The 21468-nt window shown below is 34.8% G+C and overlaps 3 protein-coding genes across 19 annotated transcripts in view; 1 reads left to right on the top strand and 2 right to left on the bottom strand.

Annotated features, from left to right (window-relative positions):
* The window catches only part of LOC135222731 (excitatory amino acid transporter 3-like), a 472230-nt gene extending 458997 nt beyond the window's left edge, over positions 1-13233 (top strand). For all 15 annotated transcript variants that reach the window (XM_064260959.1, XM_064260950.1, XM_064260958.1 and 12 more), the window contains 5 exons: positions 4019-4205; positions 6567-6800; positions 7896-8090; positions 10240-10374; positions 10591-13233. In XM_064260959.1, coding sequence (XP_064117029.1) covers positions 4019-4205; positions 6567-6800; positions 7896-8090; positions 10240-10374; positions 10591-10762 — 923 coding nt within the window. In that variant the 3' untranslated portion in view covers positions 10763-13233. The remainder of the gene's footprint in view (positions 1-4018; positions 4206-6566; positions 6801-7895; positions 8091-10239; positions 10375-10590) is intronic.
* LOC135222732 (uncharacterized) overlaps positions 1-21468 on the bottom strand; it is a 377836-nt gene that overhangs the window by 272383 nt on the left and 83985 nt on the right. The window lies entirely within an intron of this gene.
* Positions 6566-21468, bottom strand: part of LOC135222730 (dynamin-binding protein-like) — a 70318-nt gene continuing 55415 nt past the window's right edge. For 2 of the 3 annotated variants that reach the window (XM_064260942.1, XM_064260944.1), the window contains exons 12-17: positions 19025-19177; positions 18647-18766; positions 18038-18212; positions 15569-15981; positions 14358-14524; positions 6566-7075 (exon numbers count right to left, since the gene is read on the bottom strand). In XM_064260942.1, the coding sequence (XP_064117012.1) occupies positions 7072-7075; positions 14358-14524; positions 15569-15981; positions 18038-18212; positions 18647-18766; positions 19025-19177 (1032 nt within the window). In that variant the 3' untranslated portion in view covers positions 6566-7071. The remainder of the gene's footprint in view (positions 7076-14357; positions 14525-15568; positions 15982-18037; positions 18213-18646; positions 18767-19024; positions 19178-21468) is intronic. The other variant, XM_064260943.1, reaches the window with a different exon arrangement.

The following is a 21468-nucleotide window of genomic DNA, read 5'->3' as shown; positions in this document are numbered from 1 at the left end:
TGGCAGTGGTGACGGAAGCTTAGGTTCTGTGCATTGTCTGTATTACTTGAAATTCTACAGTTTTGCGTTGTATATATACCTTTCCCCGCTCGTACTTTTGTAAAAATGCAAGACAGTGCTTCAATAGACAAACATTAGCTTTTTATATCAGTTTTTCAACGATAAATAGTTATATACATTAATGCAAATAGAAACCTCTTATATTTTTCCCATAAGATGTGTGACTCACTTATTTTACAGGTGGTCGACAAAACTGTTTTGAAAGCAAGCCTTAGAGGAATCAACAATATTTTGTGTAGTAGGAAGATAAAATTGTCACTCCAATCTCCCCTTATTTGAATAGAAATTATTTTTATGGGAGAGAGTCATTTTTCAACATGTATTTGCTGTAATGGAATGCACGTAACCTTTCAATATATAGCTACGCTTATACGTCATATGATTATACTCAAGGTCTCAAGAAAGTCTTTGACTAGATGCTTGATACAAACCTTGCAGTTTTTGCCCATGCCTTAACTTGCAATTGAAGATCGAACAAGCATGTAAGTGATTATCCGTAAATTCTGCAAAGAAGACATGTAGTAGCATTTACATCGTCACTAGTTTTCTGTGAAATGCTGGATGAATTCATGACTTGAGGACTACCAACAGAAAAATCTGTACTTCAAGAATTGGGCATCAAACCTGCAAGACTGCATCACATACTCATTTTCTCAAAGTCTCTGTTAAGATATTTCAAGCGAATAACCGCCACTTGAGATGTTCTAAGCACTACCAGCTATTTTTGTAACTATGGAGGATGCTTTTCAGTCAAGTGTGGGAAGTTAGGTTAGTTATAATGTTTTGCCAGCATCAGACAGCGGCTGTTGATGTGCTAATATGGACAAGGGTTCTTTTGGTCCCAGAAGACAGTTATATGTAAACATGCCCCCTTAACAGAAGGATGAGGATGTAGTAGACTGTTCATCATAGAAGCAATGGAGTAAAATATAATTTTAGCACTAGAGTCTAATGAATGATGTCTGAAGAGAAGAATACTTTTGATGCTAAAGTATAGAAACTGTCTGGTAACCAGAGGTCACCATTGTACAGGTCACTAATGTACAGGCTAAGCATTCTATGAGGTTACCCTTGGGCAACGTGATGTCCAACTGCTTGGAGTTCAAAGGAGGACTTAGGGGTTGTTCCTTGTTGTTAATAGTGAATAATAATGAAAGGTGACTGAGGATAATACACAAACTAAGTCAGTATGGTATGGTTACTGATAGGTCAAAAGATGATTTCTGAGTGAAACCGAGATTAGCTATTAGTCCGCTAAATGGAACAGACAAGGATTAGCATTAGTAAGCACTTTACGTATGGGGTTAAAGCTACTTAGAGGATCAGAAGTTTAGATCAAGGGACTGATGTGCAGCATTTGCATAGCAAATCTTGTTGCATAAAGCATATGGTCAGCTCATGTTAGATGATGACTCAGCAGAACACAGTATTGGAAGCTCAAGGATAAGGTTCCATGAATAGGTGTTGCTGAATAGAAATGAACCAGTGTAGATGTGGGCAATATGTTAATATTTTTGGAATTATTGTATGATAATTTAGCCTAGTTGATAGCGATCATTAGATGCAGTAAAGTCTTCCAGTACCAGAATAGTTTCCAGTAATTACACTACAGCTGCCAAACACAGAGAACAGACTCCCAAACTCCTCATTGTTGAAACTGGAGCACTATTTAATCCCCAGAGTTTTAAAATGTACAGATTCACATTCATGTTGCAGGTTGAAATTTTTTTTTATTGTACAAAATCATATTTGAAATCATCCTCTTTTCCAACTAATTTGAGACTAATTCATCCATCACCAGTTGTTTTATTAAGGAGATTAAAATCATCTTGGATGCAGCCTGTTCATCCATCAATGCAAGTTAGGCATGGATAAAACATGGGCTTGTATGTCGCAGAATATTAAACTAGCTCTTGTACCTCTGTTTAGTAGGTATGTGGTATTGATTTTTGTGCTTGAAACCAGATACTGTGTACTGTGTTTTAAATATTTGTAAAGTACTATACCATACTGTATTGTGTTAGGATATATATGGGCAGGGTGAACCTGACTTCAGTTAATTTCCCATTCCCATTTTATGTTATACTGTATTTAGAGTTAACTGTATGGTGTGGTTAATAGGATAATGTAAGTAACTGTTAAAAATATGTTGTATGTCCAAGTGTGCCCTCCATTGTAAAATATTTACATTTTATATTGCATTTAGAAAGCAGTTACCGGTACTGTTTGTGCATTTGTATGAGATCTTGCAGATTCACTTTTTTGAAGAAATCCATATCCTAATATTCATGATTAGTCCAAATCATTTTAGTAATGACCTTTTCATGTAGCAACGTTCTCTTGTCAGAATTTTTGATTCCGTAGGATCGTCCTTATATCAAGAAAATGTCTTTCACTTCTTTTTTTGGTTTCTTGCTCTCCACAACCATACTTTGGGTGCTCTCTCTTCTCTTTTCTTTTATGATGATGCACTTCACGGAATGCAGCGTTACTACCCCCCCTTCCATCACATTACTGCAGTGGTTTCACATCTCCCTACGTCAGGAGATGAGCTTGTCTCATCTCACCACGTAAGATGCCATTTCAAAGCGAAGGACTGATTGGCACATCTTTTCTTTTCCATTTGCACTGCACAGTTTTTCATTTTGTTTTTTATTTTTATTTTGGGCACCATTTGCACATAATGATAAAAATTTACCATCTCATTGTTGACTTTAATCATGTTGTGATTAAAGCATATTGATGTACTAAATGCTTTTTATAGAGCTCAAACAATGACAGCCTCTATACTTTGCATTCCAGTGTATGCCAAAGATTATTTGACCAGAGCATATAAATAGCCTTAGACGAGTTGCTTCCTCCCTTTCCTGGAATCCTTTCAGAAACTTGCGTTACTGCAGTAGGACTAGACATCAGCAAAAACCCTCTTCAGCCCTTTCCTTATGGCCTGTTGCCAAAGGTCTTGGCTTGATCAGCTCTTCATTGTACTTTCAGATGATACCACACTTTACAATTCAGTACATAAGCATTTATGTTATTGCTATACATGAAGGTGTACTTGCTTTGGTAGTTCAGCGTGAAAGACACAAACTCATATTTTATTTGGAAGTTGAAACCACCTTAAGTAGCACAGGACTGTTGCATGACCATGTTCTTATGGTCAAATCATTCAGGTAATTTGATCATATCCCCTATTAGTCCCTTTGTGTTTGTATAGATTGCAGAAATTTTTCATATTTTTGCAAGCTAGTCTCGTATGTACGTATACAGTATTTAGTTTAGTGCAGCATGACATGCCTCATACAATATTCTCCTTGAAAGTAGAAAAGAAATAGAATGCTTTATTTTCCAAATTATTTCCAGTTGTTAATGTAATAATAAAAATTTACATTAACGAGTCGCCTGACATTCAGTGTATCCATGTTTGTTTATACATAATTTAAAACACCCTTAATGCAAGAATAGGTGAATAAAAATATCCAACCTAATTTTCATTAAGACATCATGTCAGTGTTAGGATATGTTTCACTTGCAAAATTGCTGTACAGTACTACTGTCTTGTACAGTAGCTTTGTAACCAACCTGCAGATTGGAATTCTTCCTTAATTCATTTCCTTCTTTTCAGAAGGCCCTGTATTGGTTTATACTGTACATTGATTTATTATACTAAATTATGTTCATCAAAGGTCAAATTTGCCCTCCACATTCCTATAAAATTTATCAGTTCTTAATTTAATTCTGTGTAGATTACAGGGTAGTTTGTCTCAGTAAAGCTGTTAATCTATTAGCTTTAACCTTTGATATGTGGACGGGTTAGTTTCCAAGTAACAGTAGTTTCAAAAGACATTTCAATGGTTATTTAGTATAATTTAGTATATTTTTTGCTAGGAAGATATTCTTGAAATTACACTTGAATCCCCCAGTTCCTGATGTATAATCTTATATTTTCATTTTCCAGAGTTGCCTAAATCAGAATGGGATATTGTTATGGAACACACCCGAGCATTAAATATCATGGGATTGGTGAGCTTTGCTACCTTTCTGGGCTTAGCCCTCTCCAAACTAGGGCCTAAGGGCAAGCCTCTTCTTGATTTCTTCCAGTCTCTCTCAGATGCCTCCATGGTTATTACCTCATGGTTAATTTGGTAAGCATTTTCAGTTGATAATTACAAGTAGTGTCACAAATTCTGGAAACTGCAGGTGCAGAACTTTAAAAATAATAAAATTTATATCTTTAAAATTGTAAATATAAGATTTGAGTAAAGTAGCCATTTTAACATCAAATATGTAACAAATCTGTATGGTATCTATTATAAGAAAAAGATTCCAGATTAGCATTTTCCTCACTGTGGAGATATTTTAAACATTGTCATTTGCACATTGAATATATTCTTGTTTAATTTTGTTGAAATGCTACTTCCACTTAAGTCTTGTGATACTTCTAGATGTATAACATGGTTTTCACATGAAATAATTACCAGAAATTGCAGTGTAATACTTTTTTCTGTACTTTATTTACTAGTTAACAAATTCAGTTCTTAAAAAAAAGTGTTCTTGGTCTTTAAAATAGTAAAGAATAATACAAAAAGTCATTACATGAAAATGTTTAAAAGTTTTTCAAACTTTCCATCTTGAACCCATATATTTTAATATTAGCAAATGCTCTTTGGTAATCGTAATATGTCAACAAACTTTGTATTTTTCATTATAAACTTTTCTTGCACTCATGTTGTGTTCAGATTTGATACAGATATCTTTCAGCACAATCATTTTCACCTTGACCCAAGAGCATTTGATCAAGTGCAAGTGTTTTGGCAGCTGTAGTTCATTCAGTAACTGTCATTAGAAAATTAAAAACAGGTTAAGATGTTACTCCATATTCAATATTTCCTTTAAGGTTAATAATATTACTCCGTATTCAATATTTTCTTTAAGACTAATAATATTACTTCATATACAATATTTTCTTTACAGGAATAACTGTTATCCTTATACATAAGATAATGTTGTCTCAACACAAAGTGTACATGAACATTACTAAATGTAAGGGCATTAAATTTGTATAAAAGAATATGGTGGTGGAATCACTACTTACAGGGGACAGAAAAAAAGGGTCTTCAAGCTCTGACTAAGGACATTTGGGAAATGAAGAGACTGGTCTATAGGAGGAGTGCTAACAAGCTCATTGTAATTTAGAACAAAATTAGTTTGTATTTTACCTTATATTGTTTCACAGTATGCTAACACTGAAATATAGAGAGGTGCAATAAACGGCGTATTATTAGGATGTGAAATGCTGTACATATCAGTCTCTAAGTAGAAGTCATACAATTAATAACTAGTTTGGAAGTACTTCTGACAGTTATGTTGCACTTACAAAAAATCTTTCAGTCCCTTCTCTTTCATTTGGGTCTCTGGCAATAAATATTCAGCTGGCTAAGATATCATACCTACATCTTGTTGCTCCATGGTTGAGTCTGTCTGGTTATACAATTGAGGGATGTAATTTTTTATCTTAATAAATATTTTACCTTGTCTCCTCCTGGTCACCTGGACTTACAGTGTTTAGAAAAATGTATGGGCCAGTAAAATACTTGGGTGATACTATGATGTTTACCTTAGCTTCTAAATGTTTATACAGTGGACCCCCCGTATTCGCGTTCTCCAGATTCGCGGACTCACACATTCGCGGATTTCTCTCGGGAACGTTTCCCCGCATTATTCGCGGAAAATTCGCGCATTCGCGGTATTTTTCTATGATAAATATCCACAAATTCCTGGTTTTTGTGATCAATTTCACCATAAAATGCACTTTTTGTGATAAAACCATTAAAAAAACTAAGTATGAAAATGTTTAGGGGTTTTTCTTAAGTTTTAACTAACAAAATAGGCTGTTTTTAGCGCTTTTATAGGGGTTCCAAACATTCGCGGATTCTAACTATTCACGGGGGGGTCTGGTACGCATCCCCCGTGAATACGGGGGGAACACTGTACATTGTATGCAAAGGCCGGTTTTAAAATGTTTAAATTCAAAAGTCTCACTGAAAATTGTTTTATAAGTAAGATTAGGAATTTATTATTACACTTTTTTCACTACAAATTTAAAATTGTGGAAATATTCATAGCTATAGGGCACTTTTGGTATCATTTACATTTTTCTACAGGCACTGTAAGTCAAGGTGATGATGGAGGAGACATAAGAGAAAATGTTAATGAAGATTAGAGCTAGTAAACATATTTTTTAAACTAAACATATAAGAAGTGGCTTTTGTGTAACCTTAAAATCAAAATTAAAATTTTTTAATGAAGCAAAAATGGTACTTGCATGAATTGATCTGTATTATTTCATCCTCTCATGATTTTGATATGATGATGTTAAATTATATGAAAATCTGACCTTGAAAGGGTGTATTAAAATGAAGTTATCATAAAATGAAAACTTAGAAAGAATTGTTAATTAAAAAGAATTTTATAAATGACTGTTGATGCTTAATCATCTTTTCCAGGATCTCTCCCGTTGGTATTCTCTTCTTGGTAGCCTCCATGATGATTGAGATGGAGGATTTCAGCGTTATGCTTGGTCAACTGGGAATGTATTTTGGCACGGTCGTTCTTGGTATTTTCATCCATGGTTTTGTTGTATTACCTCTTCTTTACACGCTGTTGACTCGGAAGTTACCATTCAGATTCTTAGCCAACATGACGCAGGCATACATCACAGCCTTTGCTACAGCCTCAAGGTAAATTTAGTAGTTTATAACTATGTATTCATAACTCCAGCTTTATATGTGAAATGAGGAAATTGTTTGCTGTATTGGTACAGTATAGGTCAGTACATGTACTTTAAAGATTTTGAGATCAGAAAATGTCGTACGTAAAGTAGCCGTGAGAATATTGCAGCGTCTAATGCCTCAAGAGAAAGCTGTATATTTGGAATTTTTGAATTGTTAGAATATCAAGAAAGGGTAAATATAGAATGATGAAGCAAAGGAAATTTGTATGCCATGGTGATCACCTGAAAATAAAAAAAATAATAAATGGACGATTTCTCTCTGGAATATATACCCCCATTAATCATGGAAAATTCACCTACTTGCAGTATTTTTCTAGGAGAAATATCCACAATTTTTTCTTTTTCTTTTTATAAAATGCACTTTATGTGATAAAACTATTGAAAAAATAGGTATAAACATTTTAGTGGGTTGTTCTTGAGTTCAACTAACAAAAAATAGGCAGTTTTAAGCATTTTTATAGGATTTTCGACCATTCCCAGATTCTAGTTATTCATAGAGGGTCTGATATGCATCCCCTGCGAATACGGGGGGGGGCATTATATGATTTTTATGATTGATACAAAAGGTTAATTTTTATTAGTTACCTGTTATGGGCAGTTAATAAAAATTTCACTCCACTACTGTAGAAAGAATATAATCATCAGTACTGCGCATGCACAGCTATTAATTGTACACTGCAGCAAGGTTTAGTAAAGGAAACTTTAACAGGGTCTCCTAAAATGGTTTACTATCATTTATTTTTCTACACATATCCTTTGTTTTGGCTCACAAGTACTGTATGTATTTAATTAATGACTGTCAAGTTTCATTTTCTAATAGTACACAGCACAGATATTCTTGAAATGTACCATGAATCTGCAAAGATTCAGTTACATTTTCAAAATGCTGTTCATACCTGTATCATCAAATATAGAGAGAAAAATTTTAGAACACTATAATCTTTACAAAAAACTTGCACACCAAGTGTATAATTTATATGTAGCCCTTAAGGTGACCTAGTAAAATAAATTACTCTATATTAAATACTAAAATTTTTTTCAGTTCTGGAACATTGCCAGTGACATTCCAGTGTCTTGAAGAAAAGAACCACATTGATACCCGCGTTACACGTTTCGTCATTCCAATTGGAGCTACTATTAACATGGATGGAACAGCTCTTTATGAAGCCGTTGCTGCTATATTTATTGCGCAAGTCAGAGGAATGGCTCTTACTATTGGACAAATTGTTGCTATCAGGTAAGAATGTATTAGCCATTCAGTGGATGCTTACATGCACAGGCAGTCCCCGGTTATCGGCAATATGGTTTTATGGCGCCAATACATACCAAATAGAGGCACCACCATAACGGTCATTGGTGCCGGCAATTTTCAGTTATCGGCGATTTTCACTCATCATCAAGCCATCTGAACAGCAGAACCCTCACCAATAACCAAGGACTACTTGTATTTACACCAAATTTATGTGAATTCAGTACTTTGACCTTTGTCATTGGTTCAGTCTTCTTTTTACATTTATTATTATTATTTGGAAGGAGTCCCTCTTTTAGGGCAGTGTTATTAAAAACAATTGTGTTTCAATGGTATTTAGCTCATAGAGAGTCTGCACGTAGATTGTATAATAAATTTCAAAAGGACATGGATAGATACTCTGCTTTAGTTGTTTATTTTACTCTCATGCTTCAATGCACACAGGTGGTCATGTATTGAGAGAATATGAAATTAAAAGGTGGACAGGTATTTATAGCAGGTAGGCAGGATTTGATGTTTTGGCATGTCATATTTTCATTGGTCAGTTTCTGCCTCAGGGATCTACATTGTAAAGCCTGCAGATGTTCGGATCATTTTAGTTGTATTAATCATGAAGGTTTGGGGGGTTTCTGCTGGTGTATCCCCCACTGGTATTAGCGATGTAATGGAGTTGTCACCTCAGAAGATACTTATTCCTCTTAAGGTGACAAGAGTCAAGAATATCCAGGACCTTCAGGTCTCTGATATCTGAGAATATCTTAGATATTATTAGTGGCTGCATCCTGCTTCTGCATGATGACCTTGGAATATAAAATTTACGCCAAAGGCCTCGTGCTAGACCTATCAGGTCATTCAGCACTGAAAGGGAAATTGGAAGTAAAATGAGAAATTTTTAATCTATTTGAATTTTTCATGACTAACAAACCTGCCTTACATGAAGGGATTTTCTCAAGAGCTTAGCTGGAGTCCACTTATTAATAGCACAAGGTTTTGGTGGCAATGGGAGATAGCCAGTGGGGAAAGAGGCGGGCGGAGCAGTTCTATAGCCCTTGATGGCTGACACAGAGTAGCCTCTCCCTACGAAGGAATACAATTCTTTGAAACATAGAGGTGTCAAGACCAATTGTCTCTAACACTGACTAGTGACCGAACTTGTCTGTCATACATCCATCATCCTGGAATGTGTCTGGTTAACCATTGTGCTGAGTGTGCTACTGCAAACCCGTGCACCCTCACTGTCAGTTGAGATGATTGAACACTACACATTAAACCTCTTATCCTTACCACCTTTTTGACAGCCATTTTTGCCATGACCAGTCCTTAAATTAAGTTCACAAAAGGGTTATCAGCAAAGTTAGAATAGCACTGTTGCAGGTCTTGTCTTTCACGTTAGGCTTTGTAGACTGTGAGTAAAGGCCAGTCCAAAATGGTATTATACAGTAAAAAAAAAATAAAAAATTACTGAAATGCACACCCAGTTTATATCACAAGGAGATAGTTAACTCCCAAGTTTTGGGTTCTTGACATATGAAAAGTAATGATGCATTACATGCTTCTTTTCAGTAGCAGTTGGTGTGTAATGCACATTACCTTTGAAGTGACAAGAGCTCCCAAACCACAAGATTCTCAGGCATTGCACTGAGGTGTGAGAGATGTATATTTCTGGTGATAGAAGTTCACTCTCGACGTGGTTCGGAAGTCACGTAAAGCCGTTGGTTCCGTTGCTGAATAACCACTGGTTCCATGCAGTGTAAAAACACCATACAAACAAACAAACAAACAAACACAAACCACAAGAAACTATACCTATCTGCTGAAGAATCCTTCAACTGAATTTGTGACAGAGGGGAACAGACACTGCTAGCCATTCAATATACATTACTAAAGGCAGTGACTATAGAAGTAACAAGAATTTGTTTGTGGTGACATATATAAACAGCAAATGAAGTTATTTGTATTTGTTCTTAGGGGGTCAAACTGTTCTAAATGATGTGGTGGTTGATTCTAAAAAACAAGATGGCAAAGTTCTTGATCATTACAAAGTTTTGCATATAAAAGACCATTTTACTAACAGCATGGTAGTACATATTTTCTTTATTTTTTATTTTATTTTACTTATTTATTTATTTTTTGACAGTATTACTGCAACAGCAGCAGCTATTGGAGCAGCTGGTATACCTCAAGCTGGTTTGGTGACAATGGTGATGGTACTTGATGTTGTTGGACTTCCTCCAGAAGACATGACCCTCATCATAGCTGTTGATTGGCTATTGTAAGTACTAGATTACCTTGACGATGTTTTACAAATCTGGTTTTGGTATCTTTGTCAATTTTGTTTGAACAGTTTTTTTAACAAACATTTATTGTTTGAAAACTAATTGACATTTTTGTCTGTTGTTCAAAGTTTCCACATAAATTTTTTTATGAAACACTTTTAGTTATGATTCAAATACTTTACTGATATATTTGAATTTACCTTCCATTTCAGGGATCGCTTCCGTACTATGATTAATGTCCTTGGAGACAGTATTGGAGCTGGATTGGTATATGAACTCAGTAAGAAAGAACTTGAGCGAATGGGCAGCGTCAATGTTAATGGGGATGTAGAACGTCCTTCCAATGAAATTGGTATGGATGCTGTAGAATCAAGTAAAATGTGAGAGAAGGTGAAGTCTAACTCCCAGTTTGATGTCAATTGCTCTAGTTCTACTAACCCTCTTCCTTTAAAGCTACAGAATCTGGACTCTAGTAGCTCATTGAGGGAAGCACAGGGTTGGAAAGATCTAACTTCTTCCCAACATGAAACACTCCTGTAAACTAGAATCCCAAGTGTACAATAATGGCATAATTCTGTAGAGGGTGCTCATTTTGAGTCTGACCATAACACCCTCCTGACTGAATCAGTTCTTTTAGGGAGTCAGACTAGTCCAAAACTTTAATCTTCGGAAATTGAATTGCACAAGCAAACTTTTGTTTATGGAGGAATACCAGATTCTTTTATAACTATTTTTACCCATATTTTGAGCACTTACATTTATAGAGTAACTCTTCAAGGGAATTTTTCTTAAGATATATGTGCATGAATTGTGTGAAATTGGGCGAGTGGAAATTTTGTACTACATGTTGAAAGACTTGTTGTGCAATACTGAATTGCAATCTGAACACCATTCCTCTTGTATGGCTAACTGGTGCTTTTTGTTCAAAAAGATTCTTTCCAAATATTTTACCCTACTTTTATGAATTTTTTTGTATTTGTTTTTTTGCAAGGCAAAAAGTTTTTAGACTGAGAAATATGAGTCCAGTCTAAAAAGGCATAAGTAAATATGTGTAATTTGTTAGGGAATTGGCAAAAGCTGTTACTGTTGTCAAGTGAAATCATATCAATTTATCAGACGAAGCACAAATTATTATTGTACTGTATATAGAATAAGTGCATTTATTGTACATCAAATGATAATAATTAGTTTCAGAGTATTTGGCCACTGTATAGAAAGTTTTGTAATTGTTGTCTTGTTGGAAAGTCTACAGATATATATTTGTTGTAAAGTAGTTGGGCCTCAATCATTGTATTTGTGTCCGTGTCATTATGTCAAAACATTCATCTTCATTTTCAAATGTATAAATAATTTAAGTATTATTTTCTTGTGAAACCATGCAATAGAACCAAATATTGTTCAGCCAAAATTTGTGCATGAACACTGCAATACTGTCGATTGCGTGCATGCTCGAATATCTGGCTTAGGTTTCACATATCGCCCGTCATGTAAATATCGGTGAACATGTACAAATGTGTGTATTAAAAAGTCGTTAATCCCAGGTCATGTTATACTTCTATAATATAGAGCAATGTTCTGTATTCATATTTTTAATTGGAAGATTGGGAATTGTTTTGTAATTGTAACAGTTATAGCAATATCAATCAATTAATAAGAATATTTCTAATGGGTTCTGTGTTGGACTGGTTCCATAGGTTATATAGCAACTGAGGTTTTCCTCCCTTGCATTATAAAAGACCAAGAATACCATTATAGTGCATAAGTAAAAATAAAATTCTAATTTTAACCCACTTTATGTTGCTCTTGGCAATAACTTAGGGTTAAAGGATTTCTTTGATAAAGAATTTGTGATCTAGGTATTCTTCCGTAAAGACGACAAAAGAAACCAAAATGTGTTGTGTTCTTTGTTCATAGTACTGTAATTGTGAAGGCAAAAGCAATCAATATGCCTTTGGAAGCTTTATTAGCATTGTAATAAAATGTTACTGCTAAGGATTATCTGGTTGCTTATTCCTTTACAACTGTAGAAACACAAGATGAAATAGCAGAGAGGATACCATAGGTATGTTTGTGTTGTGTGGATGTAAGTTACAGCATTTAAAACTTATTTAACCCCCATTGTGACTGGTGATCTATTTGAGCGCATGAATGTGGTGCTTGAAAAATGTGGGGTTCGTGAATGAGTATGACCTTGTCTTTAGTGAATAAGATAAACCTCTCTCCATATCATATTCTACTTCATTATTGTACTTGAGAGAATCCAGTAGTTATGTTTTTATAGAATAGTAGTTTGATGAAATAAATGTAAGGAATGTTTGTGCTTACCATCAATACTTGTTACTTTGTAAATTTTTTAAATTTTACTAATTACTTCGTATTTATTGTTCAAAGGGGCTCTGAGTATTATCTAGAGAGTTATTACAAGGTATTCATCTCATATATACACATGACCAATGACCAAAAGCAGAAAAAAAAAATTACAGCTAAAATCAGATTTTTTTTATTGCACACAATGTCGCTATGTTTGGAAATCGGAAATAAAAAGGGATATTCCACGTGTTGAAAATGCTATTCATTTGGTATTGAAATGAGACTTGTTATGTTTGTTTGTTTGTCTTTACAGCTATTGTTTCACAGTAGTCAGTGTTCTTTTTGTTTTTGCTTCACTAGTATCAGATAATGGGAATGCAAAAGGGGCCATGATTTTTTCTTTTGAGTTTTTATTACATATTGCCAGTATGTTCATGAAAACCTATCTGGTGCATAAATTATAAAGTCTACAAGATGATTTTTTAATCAACTGTATGTTAAGCTCAAACTACAGTATGACTAAATAAAAATTTATAATGTAAGAACATTTGCATTTCTTTCTTCCTGTGTCCCTCATGGTCATAAACACCAAAAAAACTTAAAAGCTAACAGAGTGGCATATCTTGTGTGTTACCTCAAAAAAGAATTGCAGTGCATGAGCACCAGACTGTGACCAATCTCCAGAGCACATGCAAGCTAAAAAGAGGAGGCATTGGCTACCCTCAGTGCCCTTCCACCCTCTCCCCAAAGTAAAGTGTGAGGAATAAATTGTCCTCTTGCTAGAACACACACAGTCTGGAGATCATACACCTGTCTTCCTTCCTCCTCTTACCAAACTCCCAACTTTTCACTTGGAAGAAACCATGCACATATGTAATGGGAAAGATTGTAAAACATTTGTCCATGCAAAAAGACCAATGCATATACATACTTAGGTGAGTATAAATAAGGGGGCCATGAGGAAACCACCATAAAAACCCTATTCCCTCACACCTGTGTTGGTAAAGTTTTTTTTTCATTATTCTTTTTCAAAGGAAGGAAGAGTAAACAATGCAAAAAATTGAGCAACAAAGAATATGAAGTAAAAAAAAATAGTATGCAGTAATAAAAAAATCTAATAAAAAAAAGTGGCAAGCTATTCATACAATCCAACAAATGGAGAGACACATGGAAGTATGTTCACAATGTATGGCAGCTGAAGGAAAAGTAGATAGTAGTCAGTATTCAATAGATACTCATCCACTCAACCCCTTTACCACCCTGTTTTCAAGTTCATTGACCATACCAGCTGTGCTGAAGAATATCTATTATAAAACAAAATGGTTTGTATACTGTGCTGAAGAATATCTCTCTCCTATTATAAAACACAAAGGTTTGTGTACTTGTGGGAACAAATTTTAACTCAATATACCATGACGGTATCAATAGGCAAGTTCAATATGTGATGCAATGCTACAAACATTGGTACCTATCTGCCTTCCTTACACTGAAATGGTCATTCAGAAAAAACACTAGCTATCAACGATTAATGAAAAAAGAATACCATACAATACAAAACTTATCTAGAGGTAAATGATAAATGAAAAAAAAAGACATGAAAATTATTCAAATACAGACAGCAGAATTAATCAGCAGACAGCCAGAAACAGATTTTACAATTTGAGCTTACCTCTGCTGGATGAGGTATGAGGCTGGGACATATCCCTGATAGCCATAGTCATCTTTTACATACCACCAATCTTCATATTCAGTATGTATACCAACAACAACTTGGCCTTTCTGTATAGTCAACTGGGAAGAATCTGCAGCAGTAAAATTGTACAAAACCACATACTGCTGAAATAAGATAACCCAGCATTAACCTATATACAGACTGACAATCACTAATCGTTACTGTAGAAGACAAAGAAAGAGGATTGCATTGTACTCTAATGATTAAAGGAAGCATCATATTACGTATGACTAGGATAGCACTACATACATTTTATTCTAAGGATATAAAGGTTTCTGGTAACCAAAAATTGGCAAAGGCCTGAACCTTATAGATAAATATGATTAATGTAAACTCCTGCAATATCGCCTATTTCTTCTGAATGTCCCTAGTTTACTATTCAAATTGATGGTATGTAGTACTTGGAAAGTTATGTTGAACATTATTATCTTTAGTAATAAATATATTTTATATGTAAGTAATTCTATTTCACAATTTTCCATTGGTAATATACTTTGTCTAATATATATTGCTGTATGAAGTTTTTCTACCCATATTGTACTGTATTTTACCCAAATACATTCATCAATGGACTGACTGTTTAATGTCAAGTTCTATGTAAAACAAAAAAGCAGCTCATAGACTAGTCATCTGCTACAATAAATGAACATACTGCACTGTACTTTGAATCAATTTTAATTTTCAGTAAATAAATTTTAATGTTTTCAAGTTATAAGGACAGGTATATACATGTTACAAAAGTTTCATTAAAGCAAACCTACTGTTAAGGAGACAATTAAAATGTTGTCAGTAGGTTTGCTATTAACAGTGTTATATATGGTACTGGATACCTAGTGTATACCACAGCCGTACTGAATAGAATTATGACAATTTTGACTGACAACATGGTTTCCAGTTTCTAACCACTATAAATCAGCAGATGCCAATATTTTTATGGTGGACTGATTAACAAATGTTTAGAAGTAATTCCTTCATATTTCAGAATTGTTATTAATCTGGTGCTTTTCACATCTCAGTGTTAGGTTCGTAAAGGTCTACAACAGAATTAGTACACACTAAAACATCACTGAAGACATCTAGCGTTATAACACAATTTAACAGGAAAGGAAATATAAAAAGGTAATTAAAATTTCATGACTATTACTTACTTGAGAAGGGACAGAACAAGTTTGATTGTCTATCTGTACTATCCCTGTATTTTGACCTTGCACAGCTTGAGCAACATGCTGATTACTTTCTTCTGCACTACCATCTTCACGCCATTCCTCTGAAGAATCAGTAAAATTCTCTTCAAGGTTAGAGTAGTTGTGAGATATATATGGACCATTTTCTACTTGATTGGTAGGTTGCTGCTGTAAAGTTGGAGGCACTTGAGTATGAGAGGGCTCATGATAATTGTTCTCATTGTGTGTGTAATTGTGGGAAATGCCTTTTGGACTATTAGTAAGAAACTGAATTACTGATGAGGGGCCTATTTCACAATCAACATTTAATCTTTCACCTTCATCTGTGTGAGCTTCTGCCTGCTGTAAGCATACTTTTCTAACCATGCCAATCTTCTCTGAAAAAGAAATAATTCAGTGTTAAAAAAGTAACACTACTGTAATTAGCATGTTTTAAGATAACTATGCTTACATAATTGTTCATATTAATGCAAAACATGAAATTTGTACAGCTGCCAGTTTTTCAAATAAAATTATGTAAGTGCATAACATCCAAAAAACAATCATAATGGACAGAGCTTTGAACTAATAAAGTATACAGGGCAAATGCAGACAGAGTGGAGATACTTCCTGAAGGATTGATAAAGTAGTACTTTGAAATATGTAAGCTCCAGATCCTCAGAGATCATGAAGTCGCCTTCTCTGTTGAAATCCAACAGAACTTGACATTTCCATCTTAACTGAAGAACAAATCCATTCAATGATGTGAGATGAAGGACTAATCTCCAGTTGCCAATTTTCTTCAAAAGCAAGAGGTGACTGTAAAAACATGGAGATTGGTCATTCTAGATTTCTAGTGCAGCTCTCTCCAAAATCCCTTGCACCTTTGCCAAAATGAAGTGGTCAAGAAACACTGCAAATAATGGACTCACTGGGATACCAAGGATGGCCACATCTTAGCTAGGTGCTCAGTGAATGGCATTATGGGAACAGAGGGGTGATCAGCAATTGTAGGTAATGGAAAAACACATGCACAAGTGGAGGTCATCAGGGGAAAGCCCAGCTTGTGAAACTCATTACTAGAATAGAGAGCATGGGGCCACTCACCTTACACACACTCTTTCTAGACCACTAGAGGGGGCAGCACAAGCTGACGGATCAAGGAGGAATAGGAAGGGAGTACATACTCTTTAATTTTTAAAAAATGAGAGCTAATCTTGTTTTATATCACTACAAAAAAGAAATCTAATTAGTTTTCTGTTTCACCCAAGAATTTTTTATTTTATCACATCTCAGGAAAAAGGAACCAAAAGCATTTAATGGTGTCAGCAGGATTATGTTCCTTCCTGAGGATGTGAGGGAACCTCTTGATCATGCTCTCAAACTGAAAAGGTGACCATTTCACATACACACATACACACACACCTCGCTGGGGGATACAGGATTGCAAAACCTACACCCACAAGGTTTCAACTTGGCCACATGAGACATCAACACTAAACAGTGGCAAAATAAAAAGAGCTGGGTCACAGCAGGTGAGTTGGGGTCTTCTTTCGCTCATCCCCCTTAATCACCAGTTAACTACCTTATCACTAACTTTTAACTAATAATCCCAGTTCACACTGAGGAATGCTACTGTTCAAAAGGCAATGGTTTGTACTTCTGTAGGAACATAGAAGTTTTTCATATGAATCCTTTAATCATAAAATGCCTAATTCCCACACAAACAGATCCTAGCTACACCAACACTCAGATAAAAAAGGGGAGGAGCTCAACAGCATATGACCAAACATCCTCCAAAAAGCTCATCTTTGACTCATTCTTCCATGGCTCCCACAACAAAGCAGGAATGGAAGGAGGGTATGACAAATGTTTTTGTTTTCAAAAAATCACTTGATATAAAATATCACTTGTTGATATAAAATTGTTAATAATAAAATTCCTGCCTGCTCATCATGAACAATTAAAGTTCCCCTTCACAAAGTCCCATAACACTAAGGAATAGAGCATTTAATGGATCAAAATTAAAACTTATTAAGTAACCCTGGGCAAGAAAATACCCTAAACAAGAAAATACCCCCAAGAAACCAAAACTACTTACCATAAAGAAACAAAAAAAAAAAAAAAAAAAAAAGGAGATGAAGGTATCACACAAATAGCTTTACTGGCTGTGCAAAGAAAACAAATACTGTATTCTAAAATAAAAACAGAACAATTCAAACCACAGACACTGTAAATATAAAAAAAATGTCTTCAATTATGAAAAGGCTAAATTCCTCTCAAGTGATAAATCACAGACATGTATTTAGAAAGATGCCTGGGACTGCTAAGTTGGGCTCCTTTCCTTCTTGATCACATCATTTTGGTGTAACTTGGATCCACTGTACAAAACAAGGCCTTTAAAGATGGAATGACCAAATACAAGTACCTGAAAGGTTCAACCCAATCCCTTACCTCCATTATCAACAACCCATCGCTCTTCCCCTCCCATTGGGTCTTTCTTTTTTAAAACAGCAACTTTATCTCCAGTGTGAAGGGTCAGTTCATTTTCTCCTTCAGATTTATGTTCTTGAATGGCTGTGAATATAACATCCCTTGGGTACTGTTCTTCTAAAGGCTTAACTTCAGTCTGCAATAATACGCAAAAGACATTTACAGTTGCACCACAAAACTAAAAAAAAATTATTATACGGGAAGTTACAACACTTTCTTAATATCAAAATTATTGGAGGCATTAAAATTCATAATGAATTCTTAGCTATTACTACAGTGATGGTAACATCCTTTAAGTGTCCCTACAGACAAAAAAAATCATGAATATCTGGCAAAATTCTTTGCACTTGTTTCTCTTTGGGCTGCATCATCAATCTTTACTATAGAAGACATTTATTACATACCCTTATACCCTTAAGGGAAAATAAATTGCTAATACACAATTAAACAAAGCATACTATATGCAAAGTACAAAAACAGAGTTAGGTACAATCACGGCAAGAACTTAATATGCAAAGAATTCCTGAGTACTTTACTTATTACGTTCACTTCAATGAAGAAAATACTTACTTTACGATCACTCCCCTCAACCACTGAAGAAAGGGATTTTGTGTGGCGAAGCCTGTGCGAATGTGACCAGCTTTTAAAATATTCATATCGAGAACTTGAGCGGCAAGATTCCTTTTGGCTCTGAAACATTAGACATATTGTCAGTGAGCATTTCAGAAAAAATGTATTCAATAAAATTAAAGAAAATGCCATCAAAAGTGTGCTAAATATGTTAAAAACTTATATGATTTCTCTAAAAAAAATATACATTTGAACAAATCCCAAATAATCTCTGAGAGAATGGTATCTAATTTTTTCACATTCTTTAGCAGATATCAATCACAAGACATTTTAATCAATACAGTAAGTCCTTATTACTTGATTTCAAAGCTACATTACCTGATCAACTGTCTGTTCAGAATTTACAGGAAAATTTCTTCGTGAACGACCTCTGGGTATAGAGGGCAGACTCTTGAAGAATTCAGATGAAGAACTAACTTTTGCTGGTTCCCCATGGCTACCCTCACATTTATCATGCTTTTCAACTTCCTCCTGTTTCATATAAAATGGGTCATTAGTACCCAAGAAAATTTTTGGTTATGGTGTTAATAAAAAAAAAATCTTATTCTTTCTACAGCAAGCAAAATCTTAACACATACATACTGATACTCCCCGTACTATAATCACTATGTATTCTAGAAATTATTAGGTTTTCACCCACACCAATGAGCAGGTGGCTATTCAACAAATATCCCTAACTCCAACTTATATAAGGCTCCCTTAACGTGGCACTCTTTTGATATGAAGAATGGCACAGCCAAATTATGGGTTTGATATGTTTTTATTTTTTGCTATCAGATTCATTACCCAAAAAAAAGACTCATCCATTATGAAGATGGATTTTTCATATGCAAAATAAAAGCAAACAGGAGTTTCTATACTTGATCTGTGGTTATAGCTGCTCTATTAGTATCATTTCCCATAATGGCCCCATTAGCAGAGATCCAGCACACATCCCTCATATCCGAGGAATGAAAGTTTAAACTTAAATTTGATGCAAAAGAGAATTTTTTAGTCAAAACAGCTAAATGATTATCAAACATCTAAAATGACTAAAAATGAAACATTTCTGTGGCAGCATACTTTTAACAATCTTAACTACAGACCTTACTACACAGCATTCACTCGTGAAAACAATAGCATTATTGGGTAAATCAAATGTATTTATTCAAAAAGAAATGGCAGTAATCCTACACCTGATCAAGATTTGGAGCTTAAAATATTCATCTAAAAACTATTCATATATCCCAGAAACCATGAACAACTTCCAACTAAACATATAAGACTTAAAGGTTCACATTAGTAATATACAATGATGGGTCCAGAACTCTGTTAAGATGGGATTTGCAGCCACATAAACCAACAACATACCAGTTTTCCTTGCCTAACAATGATCTGTTTTTACAGCAGATTAATGTACAACAGAATCAGCCATTAAAATTATCAAAGATCTACCATTGTTACGTTTGTGACTTTTTGCAACTCTAGAGGGGCTTTAGAAACCCTTCAAAATTATATTCCAAAAAATTTCCTCACACAACAAATTAAATTTTCATTTCACAAATTATATGAAAATGGTAATAGTATATAAATTTGTTAGATTCCTGCCCACACAAGTGTTAATGGAAATGAAGAAGCCAAAAAAGCTAATGCATCAAAACTTGCAACTGCTATGACAAGATCACAGAGATATTCCTATTACTGATAATATAACATATCTAATACTCATTATATATAATTAATAGTTGGCAGAATATAAGGGATATTACAAAGGAAAGTAGCAAATTAAAACAGATCAAACCCATTGTTGGCATATGGAATTTATCATATCTAAAGGATCACACAAATAATTTTGACTTGTCTGAGAACTGGTCACTTCTGTCTGACCCATCAATATTCAATGAATAGCCTGAAAGATCCAATCCTTATGTGTACAGAAGATTTATATATATCAAGTTTGGGACAAAATTTATTTAGTACTATGTGTGTATGTTTGAGGACATGTCTGAGGCCTTTGTCCTGCAGTGGACTAGCAATGGCTGATGATGATGATGATGATAATTATTGTATCAAATTACTACCATAACACAAAAACATTACTGATATACGAGAAATATATGTATAACTGAATCACGAAAGTTTGGAATGTGATAAATGCATAAATAAAGGTATATCTTTGCTTTATGAGAAATATATATTCACATAGTGCATCCCAAACAGAGAACTGATGCAAAATATGTCACAGAGAAATTATGCAAAATATGACAATTTGTCGAAAATTGCATTTTTCCTAACTATACAAACCTGAGGTCCTTTACATATAGTCCCACCTCATGCCACCCCTCACTCTGCAACTTTTTGCATGGGCCTAAAGCAAAAGTGATTCTTCACCTCTCGGGCGCGTGGGCGCGCGCACGATCGGACAAGCAGTTAACTACCGTTCTCCCCTTGTTCGAAGCTTACGACCGTCCCAGCTGCCGCTAGTTACCTTCCTATTGTTAAAGGACCTCAGGTTTGTATAGTTAGGAAAAATGCAATTTTCGACAAATTGTCATTTGTTCCGATACGTAATACAAACCCTCGGTCCTTTAACAATAGGAAGACTCACTTCTTGGTGGGAGGAATCTGAGTCTTTTTGGTGAACAGACTGGTGTTCGTCCAACCCTGGAGTGCCTCCCTGGTCGTAAGAGCAAGGGAGGGATCCAAACCTCTGTCCGATTGATCGGGGTGTGCACCGCAGGATCAATGGTCAGACCTCTGGGCCAAGTACTAAGAGAGAGGCA

This window comes from Macrobrachium nipponense, chromosome 8, assembly GCF_015104395.2.
Source record: "Macrobrachium nipponense isolate FS-2020 chromosome 8, ASM1510439v2, whole genome shotgun sequence".
In the NCBI taxonomy this organism is placed as follows: Eukaryota; Metazoa; Arthropoda; class Malacostraca; order Decapoda; family Palaemonidae; genus Macrobrachium; species Macrobrachium nipponense.
Note: the sequence above shows the minus strand (reverse complement) of the source record. Positions and strands in the feature narration are given on the sequence as shown.